Source organism: Podarcis erhardii (genome assembly GCF_964252035.2).
Source record: "Podarcis erhardii genome assembly, chromosome: 8".
NCBI classification, from domain to species: domain Eukaryota; kingdom Metazoa; phylum Chordata; class Lepidosauria; order Squamata; family Lacertidae; genus Podarcis; species Podarcis erhardii.
The window spans coordinates 43576145-43591844 of record NC_138499.1 but is presented as its reverse complement, the minus strand read 5'-3'; the positions used below and the strand labels follow the sequence as shown (position 1 = coordinate 43591844).

General features: G+C 39.7%; 1 protein-coding gene across 2 annotated transcripts in view; it reads right to left on the bottom strand.

Annotated features, from left to right (window-relative positions):
* Positions 1–5893: 5893 nt before the first annotated feature.
* The window catches only part of LOC309348455 (desmocollin-1-like), a 28527-nt gene continuing 18720 nt past the window's right edge, over positions 5894–15700 (bottom strand). The window contains exons 12-17 of one of the 2 annotated variants that reach the window (XM_081873666.1): positions 15195–15407; positions 14850–15098; positions 13092–13219; positions 11418–11687; positions 10817–10862; positions 10595–10734 (exon numbers count right to left, since the gene is read on the bottom strand). In XM_081873666.1, the coding sequence (XP_081729792.1) occupies positions 10827–10862; positions 11418–11687; positions 13092–13219; positions 14850–15098; positions 15195–15407 (896 nt within the window). In that variant the 3' untranslated portion in view covers positions 10595–10734; positions 10817–10826. Of the gene's footprint in view, positions 10735–10816; positions 10863–11417; positions 11688–13091; positions 13220–14849; positions 15099–15194; positions 15408–15700 lie in introns of both variants that reach the window. The other variant, XM_081873665.1, reaches the window with a different exon arrangement.

The window sequence follows — 15700 nt, the reverse complement described above, 5'->3', positions numbered from 1 at the left end:
GTTTTAAATCCTTTCAGAGGTCTGTAACACCTATTAAAGAACACAGATGGGTACCAAAAAAGGAGTGCCACTGTGAAGCTACAAAGTTTTCTTTTTTTAATGTATGAGCTAATATACATACCATTTGACTACCTCTAAATTATTTTAAGGTATCTTCAGAAATGGTTGTCACTTAGGAAGAAATATGTGTCTTTTTTAAAAAGAGAGAAAGAAACTATCCCTCCCATCCAAATAATTTGCTCATGCATGTTGTCAGTCAATAGCTTTTTCTCAGGCTTATAGAGCTGCTGAACAAGAAAAAAAAAATAGCATGTATGGGCAGAGCTGTGGTTGCATAACTCTCTTTAAGGCTTTTCCCAGCGTTGCATTAAGCCCCATTTCACACCCAATGAATTTTAACTTCTGCAGAGAAAATTGCATGAATACTGCATGTGTATAATACACATTTATCTGCTTTTGGCACATTGGGAGTCTATAATAGAAAGAATGAGGTATGCTCATCATATGTGATGGCCTAAAAAAAGTTATATAATATTTTCTGCATGGAAATGGCTTCCTTGTGGAATATTCAGCTTGTAGAATACGAAGCAGGCCTTTTACAGCAGTATTGAGGAGCGGCTCAAAGGTGCTAATGTATCTCTTACTCTGAGTCGACATGAGCTATCATTTTACTGAATTTATATGAACCTGGGAAACGGTATGAAAGCAAAATACTTCTGAAATAAATGGTATAAGATTGAATCTGGGAAAGATTCATCACATGCTACCTGCATAAATGTGGATCCATCCAGCACTGCCCTGAAGGGAACACTTTCAGTGTGTGAGACTAATTTAATATCCATGCACGTCCTGCTCTTACCTTCCCAATGTAGCCTTCCAGCAATGAATTGGTTTCCTTACGAGTATGTATTCTTTCTCTGCTACTGGTTCAGCTGCAAGATGGCAGGTTTGAATTAGCAAGTAAACCCGGACCTTGAGAATAGGCTTGACCAAGATGCCTCAAACCACTTACATTGTTGTTGGACTTCTGTTGCTATGTATAAGTGACAGTGGGTGGGATCTCATGAATGCCCTTGCATTCACTTTATTGGAAGGTCCTCTAACTGCATGGGGGAAATTTAGGGGACACCAGGTGAAAGAAAATTGGCCAAAAATAAATAAATCTCTTCCCCTTTTCCGTTAGCAGTGTCACCCACTGGATCACCCTTACAATAGTGCAACAGCCTCAATCGGATCCCACCCGGTATGTGTATTTGCAGTTGCTTTAGATTGAACCCCCAAACACCAGGTGGAGACACATTTTTGCAGAGCAATTTCACCTAAAATGACATTTTGTATGTTTTTCCTACTCGTATGTGCATTTTTATGGACATTTCACGCCACTACATGCAATTTTGTGTGTTACTTGGCTGGAGAAGTGCATTGCTAAATTCAGAGAAGTGTGAATTTCAAAGCATGGCTGTGTTTCCATCCCTGTATTGTTTTGATAAGTGTGCATGCAAACAGTGTGGTGTACTGGTTAAGAGCAGTAGACTCGTAATCTGGGGAACCGGGTTCGCATCTCAGCTCCTCCACATGCAGCTGCTGGGTGACCTTGGGCCAGTCACACTTCTTTGAAGTCTCTCAGCCCCACTCACCTCACAGATACAGATAGGTAGCCGTGTTGGTCTGCCATAGTCAAAACAAAATAAAAAAATTCCTTCCAGTAGCACCTTAAAGACCAACTAAGTTAGTTCTAGGTATGAGCTTTCGTGTGCATGCACACTTCTTCAGATACACTGAAACAGAAGTCACAGACCCTTCTATATAGTGAGAAGGTGGGGAGGGGTATTACTCAGGAGGGTGGTGGGAATGGGTGATTGGCAGATAGCTGTGATGAGCCTGTTGACGACTCTTAATGACTGCAATAGGTCTTACAGGAAAAAGCAAGGGGTGAGAAGGTGAAAAATGGCTTATCTCTTAATGAGATAAGAATCCAATGTCTTTGTTCAGACCAGGTCTCTCCATGGTTTTAAGTTTGGTAATAAGTTGCAATTCAGCAGCTTCTCTTTCCAGTCTATTTCTGAAATTCCTTTGTAATAGAACAGCTACTTTGAGATCTTGTATAGAATGTCCTGGGAGATTGAAGTGTTCTCCTACTGGTTTCTCTGTCTTGTGATTCCTGATGTCAGATTTATGTCCGTTTATTCTTTGGCGTAAGGTTTGGCCTGTTTGTCCAATATAGAGAGCTGAAGGACACTGTTGGCATTTGATGGCATACACAATGTTAGACGATGAGCAATTAAATAGTCCCGAGATGGTATGTGTGATGTTGTTGGGGCCAGTAATGGTGTTGTCCAGGTGTATGTGGCAGCAAAGTTGGCATCTGGGTTTATTGCAGGCTCTGGTGCCAGTGTCCGTGTTAAGTCTGGTTGTAGTGTTATTGTGGGTTAGGAGTTGTTTAAGATTGGGAGGCTGTCTGTAGGCAATGAAAGGTCTTCCTCCCAGAGCTTGAGAAAGAGAACTGTCATTGTCCAGGAGAGGTTGTAGATCTCTGATGATGCGTTGTACTGTTTTAACTTGGGAGCTGTATGTGATGACTAGAGGTGTTCTGTTATTTTCTTTTTTGGGTCTTAGACAGACAGAGATCTACAACCTCTCCTGGACAATGACAGTTCTCTGCCAATCACCCATTCCCACCACCCTCCTGAGTAATACCCCTCCCCACCTTCTCACTATATAGAAGGGTCTGTGACTTCTGTTTCAGTGTATCTGAAGAAGTGTGCATGCACACGAAAGCTCATACCTAGAACTAACTTAGTTGGTCTTTAAGGTGCTACTGGAAGGAATTTTTTTATTTTGTTTTCACCTCACAGAGTGTTTGTGAAGGGAAGGGAAAGGAAGGGGAAAGGGGAACGGGGGAAGGGGAAGGGGGAAGGGGGAAGGGGGAAGGGGGAAGGGGGAAGGGAAAGGTTAGCCACCTTGAGACTCCTTTGCGTAGTGATAAAGCAGGATATCAAATCCAAACTCTTCTTCTTCTTCTATCCCTAATGCTCGCCCATCTCTAATCTGCCTGCTTTAAAGGAGGCAACTGAGCAGGGCACTATGCTGCCACCAGAACCTGCTCAGGCAGCATCCGCCCCGGAGTATCCAGAGGCAGATTCTGAAGATCCTGAACATGTGAACATTCTGCTCTGGGATTAGGGATGGGATAATGTGACCCAGTCCAGACCAGGCTGTACACAAGCTTCCAGATTGTGAGATCCCTAAAAGTGGAGCTTTCTCTTCAAGGTATTGTGAGTGGGAACTTATGTATATGCACCCGAAACCATTACTGGAGCCAGCAAAACACTGATAGAGTAAGATATATTGGCACTGATGAAGTGAAAGTGAGGGGGGTGTTAATGATCCCCATTTGCATTTGAGCAAGCTAAGGCGAAGATGTCTATGCTAATTTCAGTCTATAAATTTAGTGTGTGTGCACGTGTATATATACATCAGAAGGTCTCTTCCCTTTGCTCAGTTGGCAAAATTACATCAGTTTCTCTCTTTGTCTTTCTGAACTCTTCCACACCCAGATTCTGCTGAAAGCCAGAAATATGTTTGGTCTTCTGTCCTGTTTCCCAGACCTAGCATTGACATGAGAATCTTAGAAACTGGCATAATTTAAGGTTTTAAAAAAATGCCTTTGATTAAAAAAAATAAAATCTCACGTGGCAGTGGGTAGAATTAGTTGCTCAATGCTCACGCCCGTTGCTCATTCCTTTGAGTCTGTTTCAACTTGTCAGCAAGTGAGTCATGTTGAAATGTGTTTTGCAACCCTTGCTCAGAAATTTTGCAGTGCAACCATTTGGGTTGATAAAACATGTTTGAACATTCCCATGTGCCTTTCCTCTGGTAACAGGATTGAATCATGCTGAGCGTGAAAAATCATGTACCGATACCTGCATCTTAGAACATGTTCTACAAGAATGCATCACTCTGAAACAGAGTCTGGTAGATTTATATATGACTTATTTCATTTCTTGGTGGAATTCCGTATTTGTCTGATGACCTCTTTTCTCAGTCATTCCACTGTGTTGAACATACTGCTTCATGTAGTGCTTCACACAAAAAAGAGTTTGAAAAGAACTCTTCGGTTCTTCGTTCTGTCTTGCATCCTTGGCTGTACTAAAATGCCTGTGTAAGATCGCAGCTGCAACATAGAAACACTATGTTGTGGTACTGTAGCCAAGGATTTTGTAAGACTCTTGCCCTTTTTCAGGCATTCAGTTTGACCTTATGAGCAAAAATGCACCAGCAAGGCCTGACATGGGAGACACGGGGCAGACTCCCCGGTTAATGTATGATTGGCCTTAGTCTAAAGCAGAGCTCTCCAAACTTTTCATATTGGTGACACACCTTTTAGACATGCATAATTTCACAACACAGTAGTGCAGTTTTACAGTAGTATCTCGGGTTACAGACGCTTCAGGTTACAGACTCCGCTAACCCAGAAATAGTACATGGGGTTAAGAACTTTGCTTCAGGATAAGAACAGAAATCATGCAGTGGCGGCAGCGGGAGTCCTCATTAGCTAAAGTGGTACCTCAGGTTAAGAACAGACCTCCAGAACGAATTAAGTTCTTAACCCGAGGTACCACCATACTAGCAAACCAGAGGTTAAACTCCTTTCCAGCCACGGGAAGAACATGGGAAGCATTCACGCGACACACCGTTTGGAAAGCTCTGGCCTAAAGCAAGCTGGCTTACATGTAGGATTTCCAACATAGAGATGGGAATCCTTGTGAATGTCTCGCCATATTTATAAAGGAATTCTGAAACACCCTGCAAGTGAGGCAGAGAACAAAATCAGAAGCCTCTTTAAGCAGGAGAAGAAAACCCTGGAGAACTTGGAGGACAAGTTTTGGCAGATCCCTAGATCTTATGCCAGCATCATTATGCTTTTCCTATGAAGTGCTGCCTCAGCAGAACAGCTCATTTCAACTCAGGGAGTGGGGAGTTGGTGTGGAAGTGAAGGAAAACACCTGGGAGCTTCAGTCTGTATCCTGAGCTTGTGTTTCTTCCTCCCACCCCTCAAGTATTTAAGTGGGAGGTACCCACCCAGATGCAGGAGCCAAAGGGTTCTTGGCCCCTGGCTCTTCTTGAGGGCTTGATTCTTGAATTAACCCTTTTAAAAAGTCCCTTTGATTATGCCTTATCAGGCTTGTATTGCTGGATTCTGTAAACAGCACTAGATATTGTCCAGAGCAGCATTAGAGAGAACCTACTAATCAAGAATTGCAGCTTTCAAAGCAGAGACATTTTTTCCTATCCACTTACTGATTTTCCATATAGTAGGCGGTGCTACTTTTGAAGTTGTCAAATGTTTGAGGTTTTTGGGATACATGCAGTTTTATGTTCTGAATGATTTAAGGTTGCAGCAATTGTATTTCTGGTATAGAACTATACAAAGTTGGGAAATATCCTTTTGAGGCTCCCATGTGTTGTCTTTTCACACATCCATCAGTTTGCTGCAATGACTACTGTATATCTTCTCCATCCTATCTGTTCCATTTACTTCCAAATAGACAGTACATTAGGCAGCTTACCCATTTTAAAAGCTTCTTTCATCGTTGTGATGAAAAGTGTGATCTAGAAAACCTGCAGGACTCACGAACTGCCCAACCATGTTGCCAGTGGCTAGAAACTGGGCCTAGTAAATCATTATATCTGGAAAACAAGGATATTATATTGCCCAACATCTATGAAATGGGTACTGGTTGCCATCTGGACAACTTAGAAGAAAGAAGTAGCGCTATAGACTAGGCAATGAATGAGCCCCTGGTGAAACTCGGCCCATATTTGCAACAGTACCTGCCAGTGAGCATCAGACAGAACACATAAGAAATAAGCAAATTCTATAGTAGGTCCCTTTGATTTTGAAATAAAAGCAACTTTATTACTCTTGTACAAAATGTATTTAAAATACGAAATTAAACAAGATGTTTACACAATGAGACAGTTCTTGATAAGAACGTCATTGGGAATCATTTTTCATTTTGAGTCAAAGCATTTTGTTGGTGAGGTAAAGAACATAAAAGATGATATACACCTATAGCCTGTAAAGTTATAAATACCTAAAACAAATCTCTCAACTTTACATGACAATCATGTGTTATTTTACATTTTTATCTCTCCAGGCCAGCAAATTTTATAATTCTGTGGATTGCCTGGTACAGGGGTTCTCACAATTTCTGCTGTCAGGCAGCCTTTCCATATCAAGCAGACTGCCACAGAACCTTGATGCAGTTTAAAGAAGTGTTTGGCCACATTCTAGGGTACACGTGATTCATGCAGGATGCAAACAAGGTCTGTTATGCTCCATTTGAGCTACACACTGCAATGGAAGATGGATAGTGGTTGACACCCTGACTCTTAGAGGGCTTGTCCACCATTATTGATAATCAAAGACTCTTTGATAAACAGATGCAGCTAGGAAAGGCACCATATTTGCACACCGTAGTAACAAATAAACATTACAAATAACATAGTTAAATTAACGCTTTGTTAAATTTAAACAGATACTTGTCATCTTTGGGATTCTAATAGTTTGTACCCAAAAGCAGAGCAAGCAAATAGGGAGTAACTGGTTGAAGAGGCAGAGGAAATAACCCAGTGCAAAATGCTAAAAACAATTACCTATTAATATGTTGCATTACTTTACAGCACTTTGCCTCAGCGCTCAAAGGACTTTACACAGAGTGCGTCAGCATTAATATGGAGGGCACTATTAGCCCACCAGTTGTAATCTAGGGATCTGAGAGATATTGGGTTGCCTCAGGTCATCTAGTAAAATTACAGGTAAGTTAAGCTTTTAACTGGGCACATCTCACTTCCAACTGCTCAAAGCAATCCTAACCCCAGATCCACTGCTTTGAGAAGGTCAGGACATGTGTGTGCAGATAGATAATCTACACCCAACCCCTGCCCAACAGCACAAACCAGCAAAGGTTTGCTAGTGGCATATCATCCACTACTTCATTCCCCATTTAAGACTGCACTCTTCATCAGAGAGAGATAGCTTAGTTGGTAGAGCATCAGACTCTTAACCTCAGAGTCATGGGTTTGAGCCCCACACTGGGCAAAAAGATTCCTGCATTTCAGGAAGTTGTACAAGATGACCATTGTGGCCCCTTCCAACACTATGATTCTAGGGTTCCTTTTACAAACATGAACTAAATTAAGGAAACAGAAAATATAGTGTATGATTTGGAGTTCATATTTTATTTCATAGCATTTTGTATTTAGAAGAAAACCAATAGAAATAGCAACATTTTTCTTAGTTTAGACTGTAATTGGCTTTTTGCAATTTATATTCTTTTAAAAAACAAAATAGATTTGTAAGACTACCTTGGTTTCAATAAATACAGTCACTGACACAACTCAGGATTAGCGGGGGTTGGGTAGTGACAAATTAGGGACCCAAAGCTGGTCTCCATTTTAAAACCACAGAAAACTTCTCAAAGTAAAGTATTCTACTGGAGACTTCCATCTTCTCCAATAACTTTGAACAGGTTCTTCTTAGATGTTTAAATGTTACACAAATGAGGGGAAAGAGCTGAATTGAAACCTTCTGTGATAGCTCATCAGTTAGTACTTTTATGCCATACTGTGTTTTCTTTTCAGCAAAAGCCCCTGCATCAGATTTATAGCTGTTGTGACTCAGTGCAGCACCCATTAACATTGCAACATTACTTAAGCAGATTTAAACTGATGGGTAAGCTAGCCCGACATACAAAAACTCTTACTCAATAAGGCATAGCTGCTACTTTTGCAAGCTTGCAATTTAGCAGAATTAGTTCAGAATACTATATACTTAATTTGCTCTTAGATTTTGCTTTATACATCGGTATATGAATTATTTGGAGTGTAAGATACAAACAGAGAAGCGTGTATTTCTGTTTTTACTTTTTTCCAAAGCTTAAAAGTAAACCACAAAACCCATGATTTCTCCATTTTCTTTTTATATTATTATTATTGCCAGAAAAAAATACCAAGAATGTAGTATTTGATACAGCCCATTCATTCATCTTCTTTCTGTTCCATCAGTTTTTACTTCTTTTGCTTTGTCTTTTGTATGGGGGCTACAATCTACCTAAGGTTAATCACTCATCCATGTCCTACTGAAGCAAATGCAAGAAGATACTCATGTGTAAATTAAATCCAAATTATTTCGATTGTAAACTGGTTAAGGGCTCTGATGTTCAAAGTAGGGCCTGTTTTTTTAATAACACACCCATGTAAGCCAGTGAGTGTTAAGTGTGAAGAAGTGACTTCAGAAGTCTGTGCATTAGAAACCCAATCCCTGAAAATACCCTGAACCTAAAAGCTATATTATTGGTAAGTTAAGGCCTTGTAATGCTTTGCAACATTTTAAATATCTTCTCTGGATTCTGCAGATCTAGAGAAATATGTCTGTATTGCATAAAAGGCTAGAAGACTAATATGAGATGTATTAGGAAAAAGACCTATTTAAAATAGACTATATACCAATTTCACCAAAGTAACAGGATCTTCAGTGTTTAAGATCCTTAGTGCACCAGAAGAATCAAACTCATTATTCTATTGCTGCAGCAACTTCATGTTATTCTCTGCTCAGTGGCACTGACATGAGCATAATAAAGCACAAAAGAAAAGCCTAAAATACCAGCTTGATGAGAATTTTAGGTCTTTCATTTTAGGTCAATTAATTTCTAGCAAAGAAACAACACCTGCTTTTTTAAAATCAGTTTTTTAAATGCATATCTTTAAATCCACTTGATTAAAGAGAAGACTATGATGTGTAACACCAAAACAGCAGCTACAGCACACCTCCTTCCCTTTATTTACAATTCAAAATTTCCAATACATTTCTCTTGAATTCCCAAAAAAAACTGTATGTATACAGATGTATAAAAAATATCAGTCAATGTTTATTCCATCAGAACCGAATACAACAAGCACATTCATGCATGTTAAGTGCAAAGCACCAGTCACTACATGATAACACAGAATCAGCACAGATCATACCTTTGTTGCTCCAAGTTCAGCTCCCCACTTTTCCTGAGATGGGAGGAGTCAACAATAAGTAGTGCCTTAATACTAGCAATTTTCTCCAGTTCCTATCGTAGTATTTTAACACTCAGCTGTATTAGAATGGCAAATACAAGTACTATACTTTAGATTAATTCAAAGTCTTTTGGGTGGAAACTGTGGCCTTGGCAAATGTTTTCAATGTCACATTTTAATTTCTATACTTATTCCTCCAGTGGATTTGAACATACAAACTAATGCTGTCAGATTTGGTGAACACAAAAATTCAGTACAAAGAAAAATGTGTACATATATACATTAAAACATTTCACTCTCCTCCTTCTCTATTTACTAATTTAGGAGCTTTGGCCTAATTAAACTCACCTAGCAGTCCATACAGCGTAGCCCTCTCAACACCAGTATCACTGCAGCTGGTGAGGCTGGAGCTGTGCCAGGTGAGCTTTGCCAGTGCACCTGCACGGACTGATCTCACTACCACTGTGCTCCATTCATGTATGCTAAAGCAATATTAGCGTTCACAGGGCCAGCTCCCCTCTGCCATTCCATATATGCTAATAATCAGTGCTATTTTTTTAGAAAAAGAGATGCCGGAACACACCACGAACACCTCCCTCATTCTCATAGAATGGCAATGGCGCCCACCTGAGAGGTGGCAGAACTGAATTCCGGTGAGTTCAGGATGAAAAAAAGCCCTGCTAATAATGAACGCATTCTATGAGTATCAATCATTACATAATCAAAGCAACACTGTCCATACTCAAGGAGGAGGTGCTCATCAGGTTAGTGAATATGCTTAAAAAGAAAAATGTAAAGGGAGAATCAAATCGGCTCAATGCATGCATGCTCAGTAGCCACAATAAGCTGTGTTTTGGGGGAACTGGAACTGTAGGGGGGTGTGGAGTATTCGAGAAAAGGTCATGGCTGGCTGCAAATTTTGTTAGAGATCCCACTTTAAAAAAATACTTAGAAACCCTGTTTTTCTTAAGAATGTAAGAAATGAATAACTATTTTAACATTCAGCAGTAGTATTTAGCGTTTATTTCTATAAAACTAAAGGAAAGATTCATATGAATCAAACCATGCTTGCTATAACCCAGACCCAAACAGCCAGAAATTTTTGAAGCTCAGTTCTTAAAATGATAAAGAATGCATTTTGCCTCCCTGTAACGGTAGATGCAGAGAACACTAGAAACTCTGTTGCTATTTTGAAAAGTTATGTGACTACAATATTGTCTGTACATTTGGTTTAAAAAAATACTTTTTGGTGTAAATCTAAGGCAGTACACATGTAGGTAGGTCAAATAGCATCCAGAGGTTTAAGAGCAGAAAGTTTGATACTGACAAACCTAATGTCAGAATGTCTTCTGATTAACTACTCCCATGAGAAAAGTGGGGGGGGGGGGAGAGATAAAAATATTTTGTATTCAAGTTGCTATCCTGTGGAAAGGGCGACAATTCTCTGCATTGTTGTTGTCAGCACATTTATCTCTTTATACAGGTTTCTGCTAATGTCCTAAACTTTGGTTCCAGCTGATCTAAAAAGTCAAGCGCCTCTTCATCTTGCTGATCAGTGCAGCAGCCTACAGAGCCAGCCAGCGATCCTCTTCCTTCATAATTATATGAAAGGACATAGTCTTCGGAATGCTTATGCTCTTCATCCTGTCCACAGAGATATACCTTCTGCATAGGGGGGAAAAACTGGGTGTTACTTGTTTTCTTAAACTAACCTGAACATGACATAAAAATGATTTCGTGGATTTACCTTTCAATGTTTAATTTTTAATCAGAGTGTGTCCTCTAATGGGTTCCTATATACAAAAAATGCACATGATTGGTCTATATCATTCATTCTATGACGAATTTAACAAAATCAGACCTACTGATCACATACGTAATAATCAAATGCAATGAACTTCCTTATCAGTTTTTTTAAAAAACAATGTTCAGATAAATTGGGGGTGGGGACACCCTAGTTATATATTGCTTATTACAGGGCAGGCTCAGATTTAGGAGCCCAGTTCATAACATATACAGTTTCTTGGGTGACATTACAGCCATTACTATCAACCGTGGTCAATACTGGAGGAGTAATGAGAGATGAGGTCAAAGCAGGAGAGAATCACTACAGGAAAAACAAGTTAAAACAACACAGATATACGAAACAAATACCTGGTCAGGTTACCTTTTCTAAATCCAAACACTAAAACTAAAGGATTGCTTTTCACATTCCAAGCTGCAGGGTGATTTCAAAGTAAATCCTAAACATTTGCTCAGAAAATATCACCTATAGTTGCAGGCCATTAATATAATATCCAGCTAAGAAGATGTGAGCTCTGAATAAAAGTATGTTTAACAGTGCTTACCTCAGTTAGGCGAGGGTGTGTAAAATTTTGCCATTCTGAATAATTGTATCTATATGCATCCATCGCAGATTGTCCATATCCTCCTCTTTCTAATGTCTGATGCCCCATTTTAACAGAGTCTAAGGTGTGGTGTCCTCCGCCCTTGACTGATTCCAGTGTCTGGTGTCCCTTGACCATCTCAAAGCTTTCCTGTCCTCCAGTTTTCACTCCAAGAGTTCCTTGATCACAAGTAACCATGTTTCCTGTTTTCACAGGAAGTATATTGGGGTCCTAAAAAGAAAGAAAAAACAGCAAAAGAAATACATTAGGGTGCTTGGGAAGAAGGAATTGGACATTATGAGAAACCACGAGAACAAGGAATGGCATTTGGATTTCTGTATTCCCTGCTGGGTATTCAGTCTCTCCAGTAGGTATATAATGGAAGCCAATCCAATTAACTATCCCTGATTTTGCTTAATATCAAGTAATAGCTCCTGTTTATCCTCCTCCACTTACATTTGTGACAGACATAGGCAACTTCTGTGGCCCTGGGATAAATGGAATTCAAAATACCCCAATTCTGAAGTCCTCCCTACACACACAGATGTTCAGGATTGGAGTAATTGTTGTCTGTTACCCACTGCAAAATATCATAACTATTTCTCCAGTGGAGGATGAACACTCGGAAAAGCAAATGACTCAGTTAACCTTAGCCTAGAAAGTGCAGCTCAACCTGACCTGTTAAATTCTAGCTAAAATGGGTGTATGTGCAGAAAGAAAACTTGAACTGTTCAGTGTCTCATTTTCTTTGCTTGAGCCATTGAAATACTTTTAACTGAAATAATAAGCAGCTTTCCTTAAAGCAAAGGTAGTAGGTAATGCTAAGTACACTTAATATTCTATAGTTGTGTGCATGATGTAACATTTCACTAAGTTCAGTTCTCTCATTCAAGCTAGTTAAGAATTAAGTGTCAAATGCTTATTACCATCCACTATAAGAATAAGAATCTACTATATACTGTGGTGTATATATGAATTTAAACTCCGATTTAAAAATTAACACAGTAATCAGAAATACATTATCCCTATTTTTTATTCTTGGGATTAATTGGCTGAGATACCATGGGATTTATATTAGTTCCAGCATTCAAACTACAACTAATATTTTTCCCTAGCACCTTATATATAGTCTCTCCTTTTGTCCCATTCTCCTTCTTTATCTCCCTTAAAAGCCAAACTAATAGCTTTTTAAAAGCATGTATATTGGCGGCATTTAATTTCGATCGTGAGGCAGTCCTGATGCAGTGCTGCTTTCCCAATACAGATTGGGGACCCAATGCCAAAAATTGTCTTCCCCATTACTATTTGTTCCCTAGGATTGTGACATCATCTTTAGGGGTAAATAGCAGCCAGGAGGCTGATAGAATACCAGTGCAAGGCCAGTTTTTGTTTTTAAAAAAAGTTGTTTAACAAAGCTTATACTGTAGTTTCTTATGTCTTGTCATTCCACATAATTAGAATGCCTTCACTCTCGGATCTGTTCCCATCTAGCCCTCTCTGCTTCAGCATTTAAACAATATTAAAACTTTCTCAAATCAAGTTCCCTCCACCTCCTTCCACTTGCTCTGAAGCTCTGTGGGTGGGTGGGTATGGCATCTATTGCCCAAGAAATAATGAGCAGATAAAACAACTTACCATTACTTCTTCACCAGGTGCTTCAGTGTTTGAAATGATCAAGTTCTGATTAGCTAAATCATCACACACATGCTTACTGCTACTCACAGGTGCAGCACCACAACAGCCGCAAAGTGTTATCAGGATTACTGGAAAAGTGGATGGGGAGAGGAAAAAGAATCAGATACAATAAGGCATCAGGGCATCTACATATTATTAGCCTTTTATTTCTTAACAATATTTTTACCACCCTCTTCCTCCAAGATGGCATCATCAGCAGTCTATGCCCTGCCCCCACATTCATCCACACAATATGCTCATGAAATAGTTTCAAAGAGGATAGAAAATCAGTGGCCCAAAGTGACCTAGCAATCCCCCAGTGGATGATTGGGGATTTGAACCTGGGTCTCACCAATCTATGTTCAACACTCTTAACTACAATCCACACAGGTTTTCTTTATGAATGCTCAGACCCAGTGTTTTGGGGTAAAAAGTGAGGTGCTGGTATTCATAACTTGATAAAAGTGCTGCGGGTTCATGCACAAAATGTCTGCCACGGACAGCAAAAAAGAGGTGTGGCAGTACTCCATACTAGTGAGTACCATCACAAAAATCCGCTACTTAGACCTAATAAAAAAATATATGTGCTTCCAAGAAAGCTCCAGACCAGCTTCAGTTGAACTTGCTTCTAAACAGTATGTGTAAGAAAGACACAGAAGTGCCATTCACTCTGTTAGAGTAAATGAGCAGGTCAAATAATGTGTTGGTTAAATACTAACAGAACTGGCATCAAAGGTTGACAGGACTGGGTACTTGCCAAGAGCCCACCCTCTGGCAAGGGTGGACCTACCAACATGAAGCAGCCTCACTGAGCAGGGGAATGAAGGGAGGGTGTCTTGCCCAAGGGCCTGGATATGACAGTGAGTACTTCCCTGAAAATCTACCTCACCCAGTCCATATTCAGTAGTGTACTGGTTTAATTGCAGTTGTCACTGATATAAGTCACCTTGCCATAAAATGCAATTTAAATGCTTAGAAAATACAATATATTTCTTTTTTTTACTATTCAAAAGCAACCACCACAAACTACTGCAGTATTTTAAGAATCAGAGCAAGTTTCAGCACTTCTCTCTAGTTAAAATCAAGGCACAGTATTGTACATATCAGAAGCAAAAGCCAAGAGTAGTCACATAATCCACTGGATGTCTAAAAATAATTTAAATGCACAATTTTATCCAGTGGAAACCATATGAGCTCTTTCTCCAATATGTTCACTAGCTGGAAGGAAATAATTAGGCAAAGGGACCCAGCCCCCTGCTCCACCTTCCCAAATGTCAATTGCTTGAATTCTAGATTTAAATAATGACTCCATACAATCAGTCCTGGCAACTGACTTGGAGGGGATAGCCAGGCACATAGCATTTACTTGTATAGGTGCATCCCTATCCAGCTAGGGATACACCTATAGAAACCTACTTCAATCTGCAGAGATATGCTAGCTGTATTGGGGTGCCTATGCATTTAAGGAAAGGAACCTTTATGGGACTTAAAGAGCCTGAAGTACATTTGACATTTTTAAAAATTATTAGTTCTTTTATTGCCAATAGTATCATTTCAACGCAGTGTTTAATGGACAATTGTTTACATAAATGAATTAAATAAGCCATCTTCACAGCTTTGCAAACTTCAAGTGTCCAAAGCAGTCTTAACAATCTTATAACATAGCCCTTCAACTTGACATTCATGGCAAATGCTACATTTCATATATAACATACTTACATAATAGCAACAAGGATCCCCCAATCATTGCAAGGATGGCCCAAAGACCAAGAGTCACATTAGGAGTCTGACGTGCAACCGGTGGCCCCACCCGTGGCCAGTAACGGCAATCACTAGGGGTGGTGCAATCACACATAATTACACGAACTTCAGTGATTCCACCTTTGCCTGCACGATCAGTTACCATCACAGGGATCTCATAAGCGCCAAATGGCAAATTCTCTGCTGGTACCAGGTATGCAGAGTTCTCTGCCAAAAATGAAACAAAAACACAACTCAGTGACGAGCATTCTTTCAAAATCATTAATTACTGCAGATGCAAGAATTTTGGAATGCAGCACACACCATCATGTTGTGTCAATTTCCACTGTGGGATCATGCGGTCAGGAAGAGTAAAACTGAAAGGGGCTCCATGTTCAGGTAAATCAGCATCCACAGCAGTAAGGCAAACTGGTTGTCTGTCTCTGCAAATTATGTACTCTTTCTTGGGAATGACTGGGAAATTGTCGTTCTCATCTAATAGATTAACCACTATTACTCCAGTGCCTGTTTTACCACCTAGGAAATAACAAAGAATGAGTTATAGCCTTACAATTTAATGCTGTTTCCATGGTTTAACATATCTTTGTCCTACTCATAAGTTACACTTCTGAAATTATTAATTTTACTATTTCCAACAGCAGTTCACAACAAATACTTGCAAGGAAACTCACCCAAACAATAGAATCTGAGATGGGCTCAATAAGATAGCCTGTGTCCAAGATGGATCCCACCCCTACATACTCAATGTTAATTACAAGGCATTTCCAGGCTGATGTTCCATTTTTCGACTAGCATTCATGAGGAAAGGC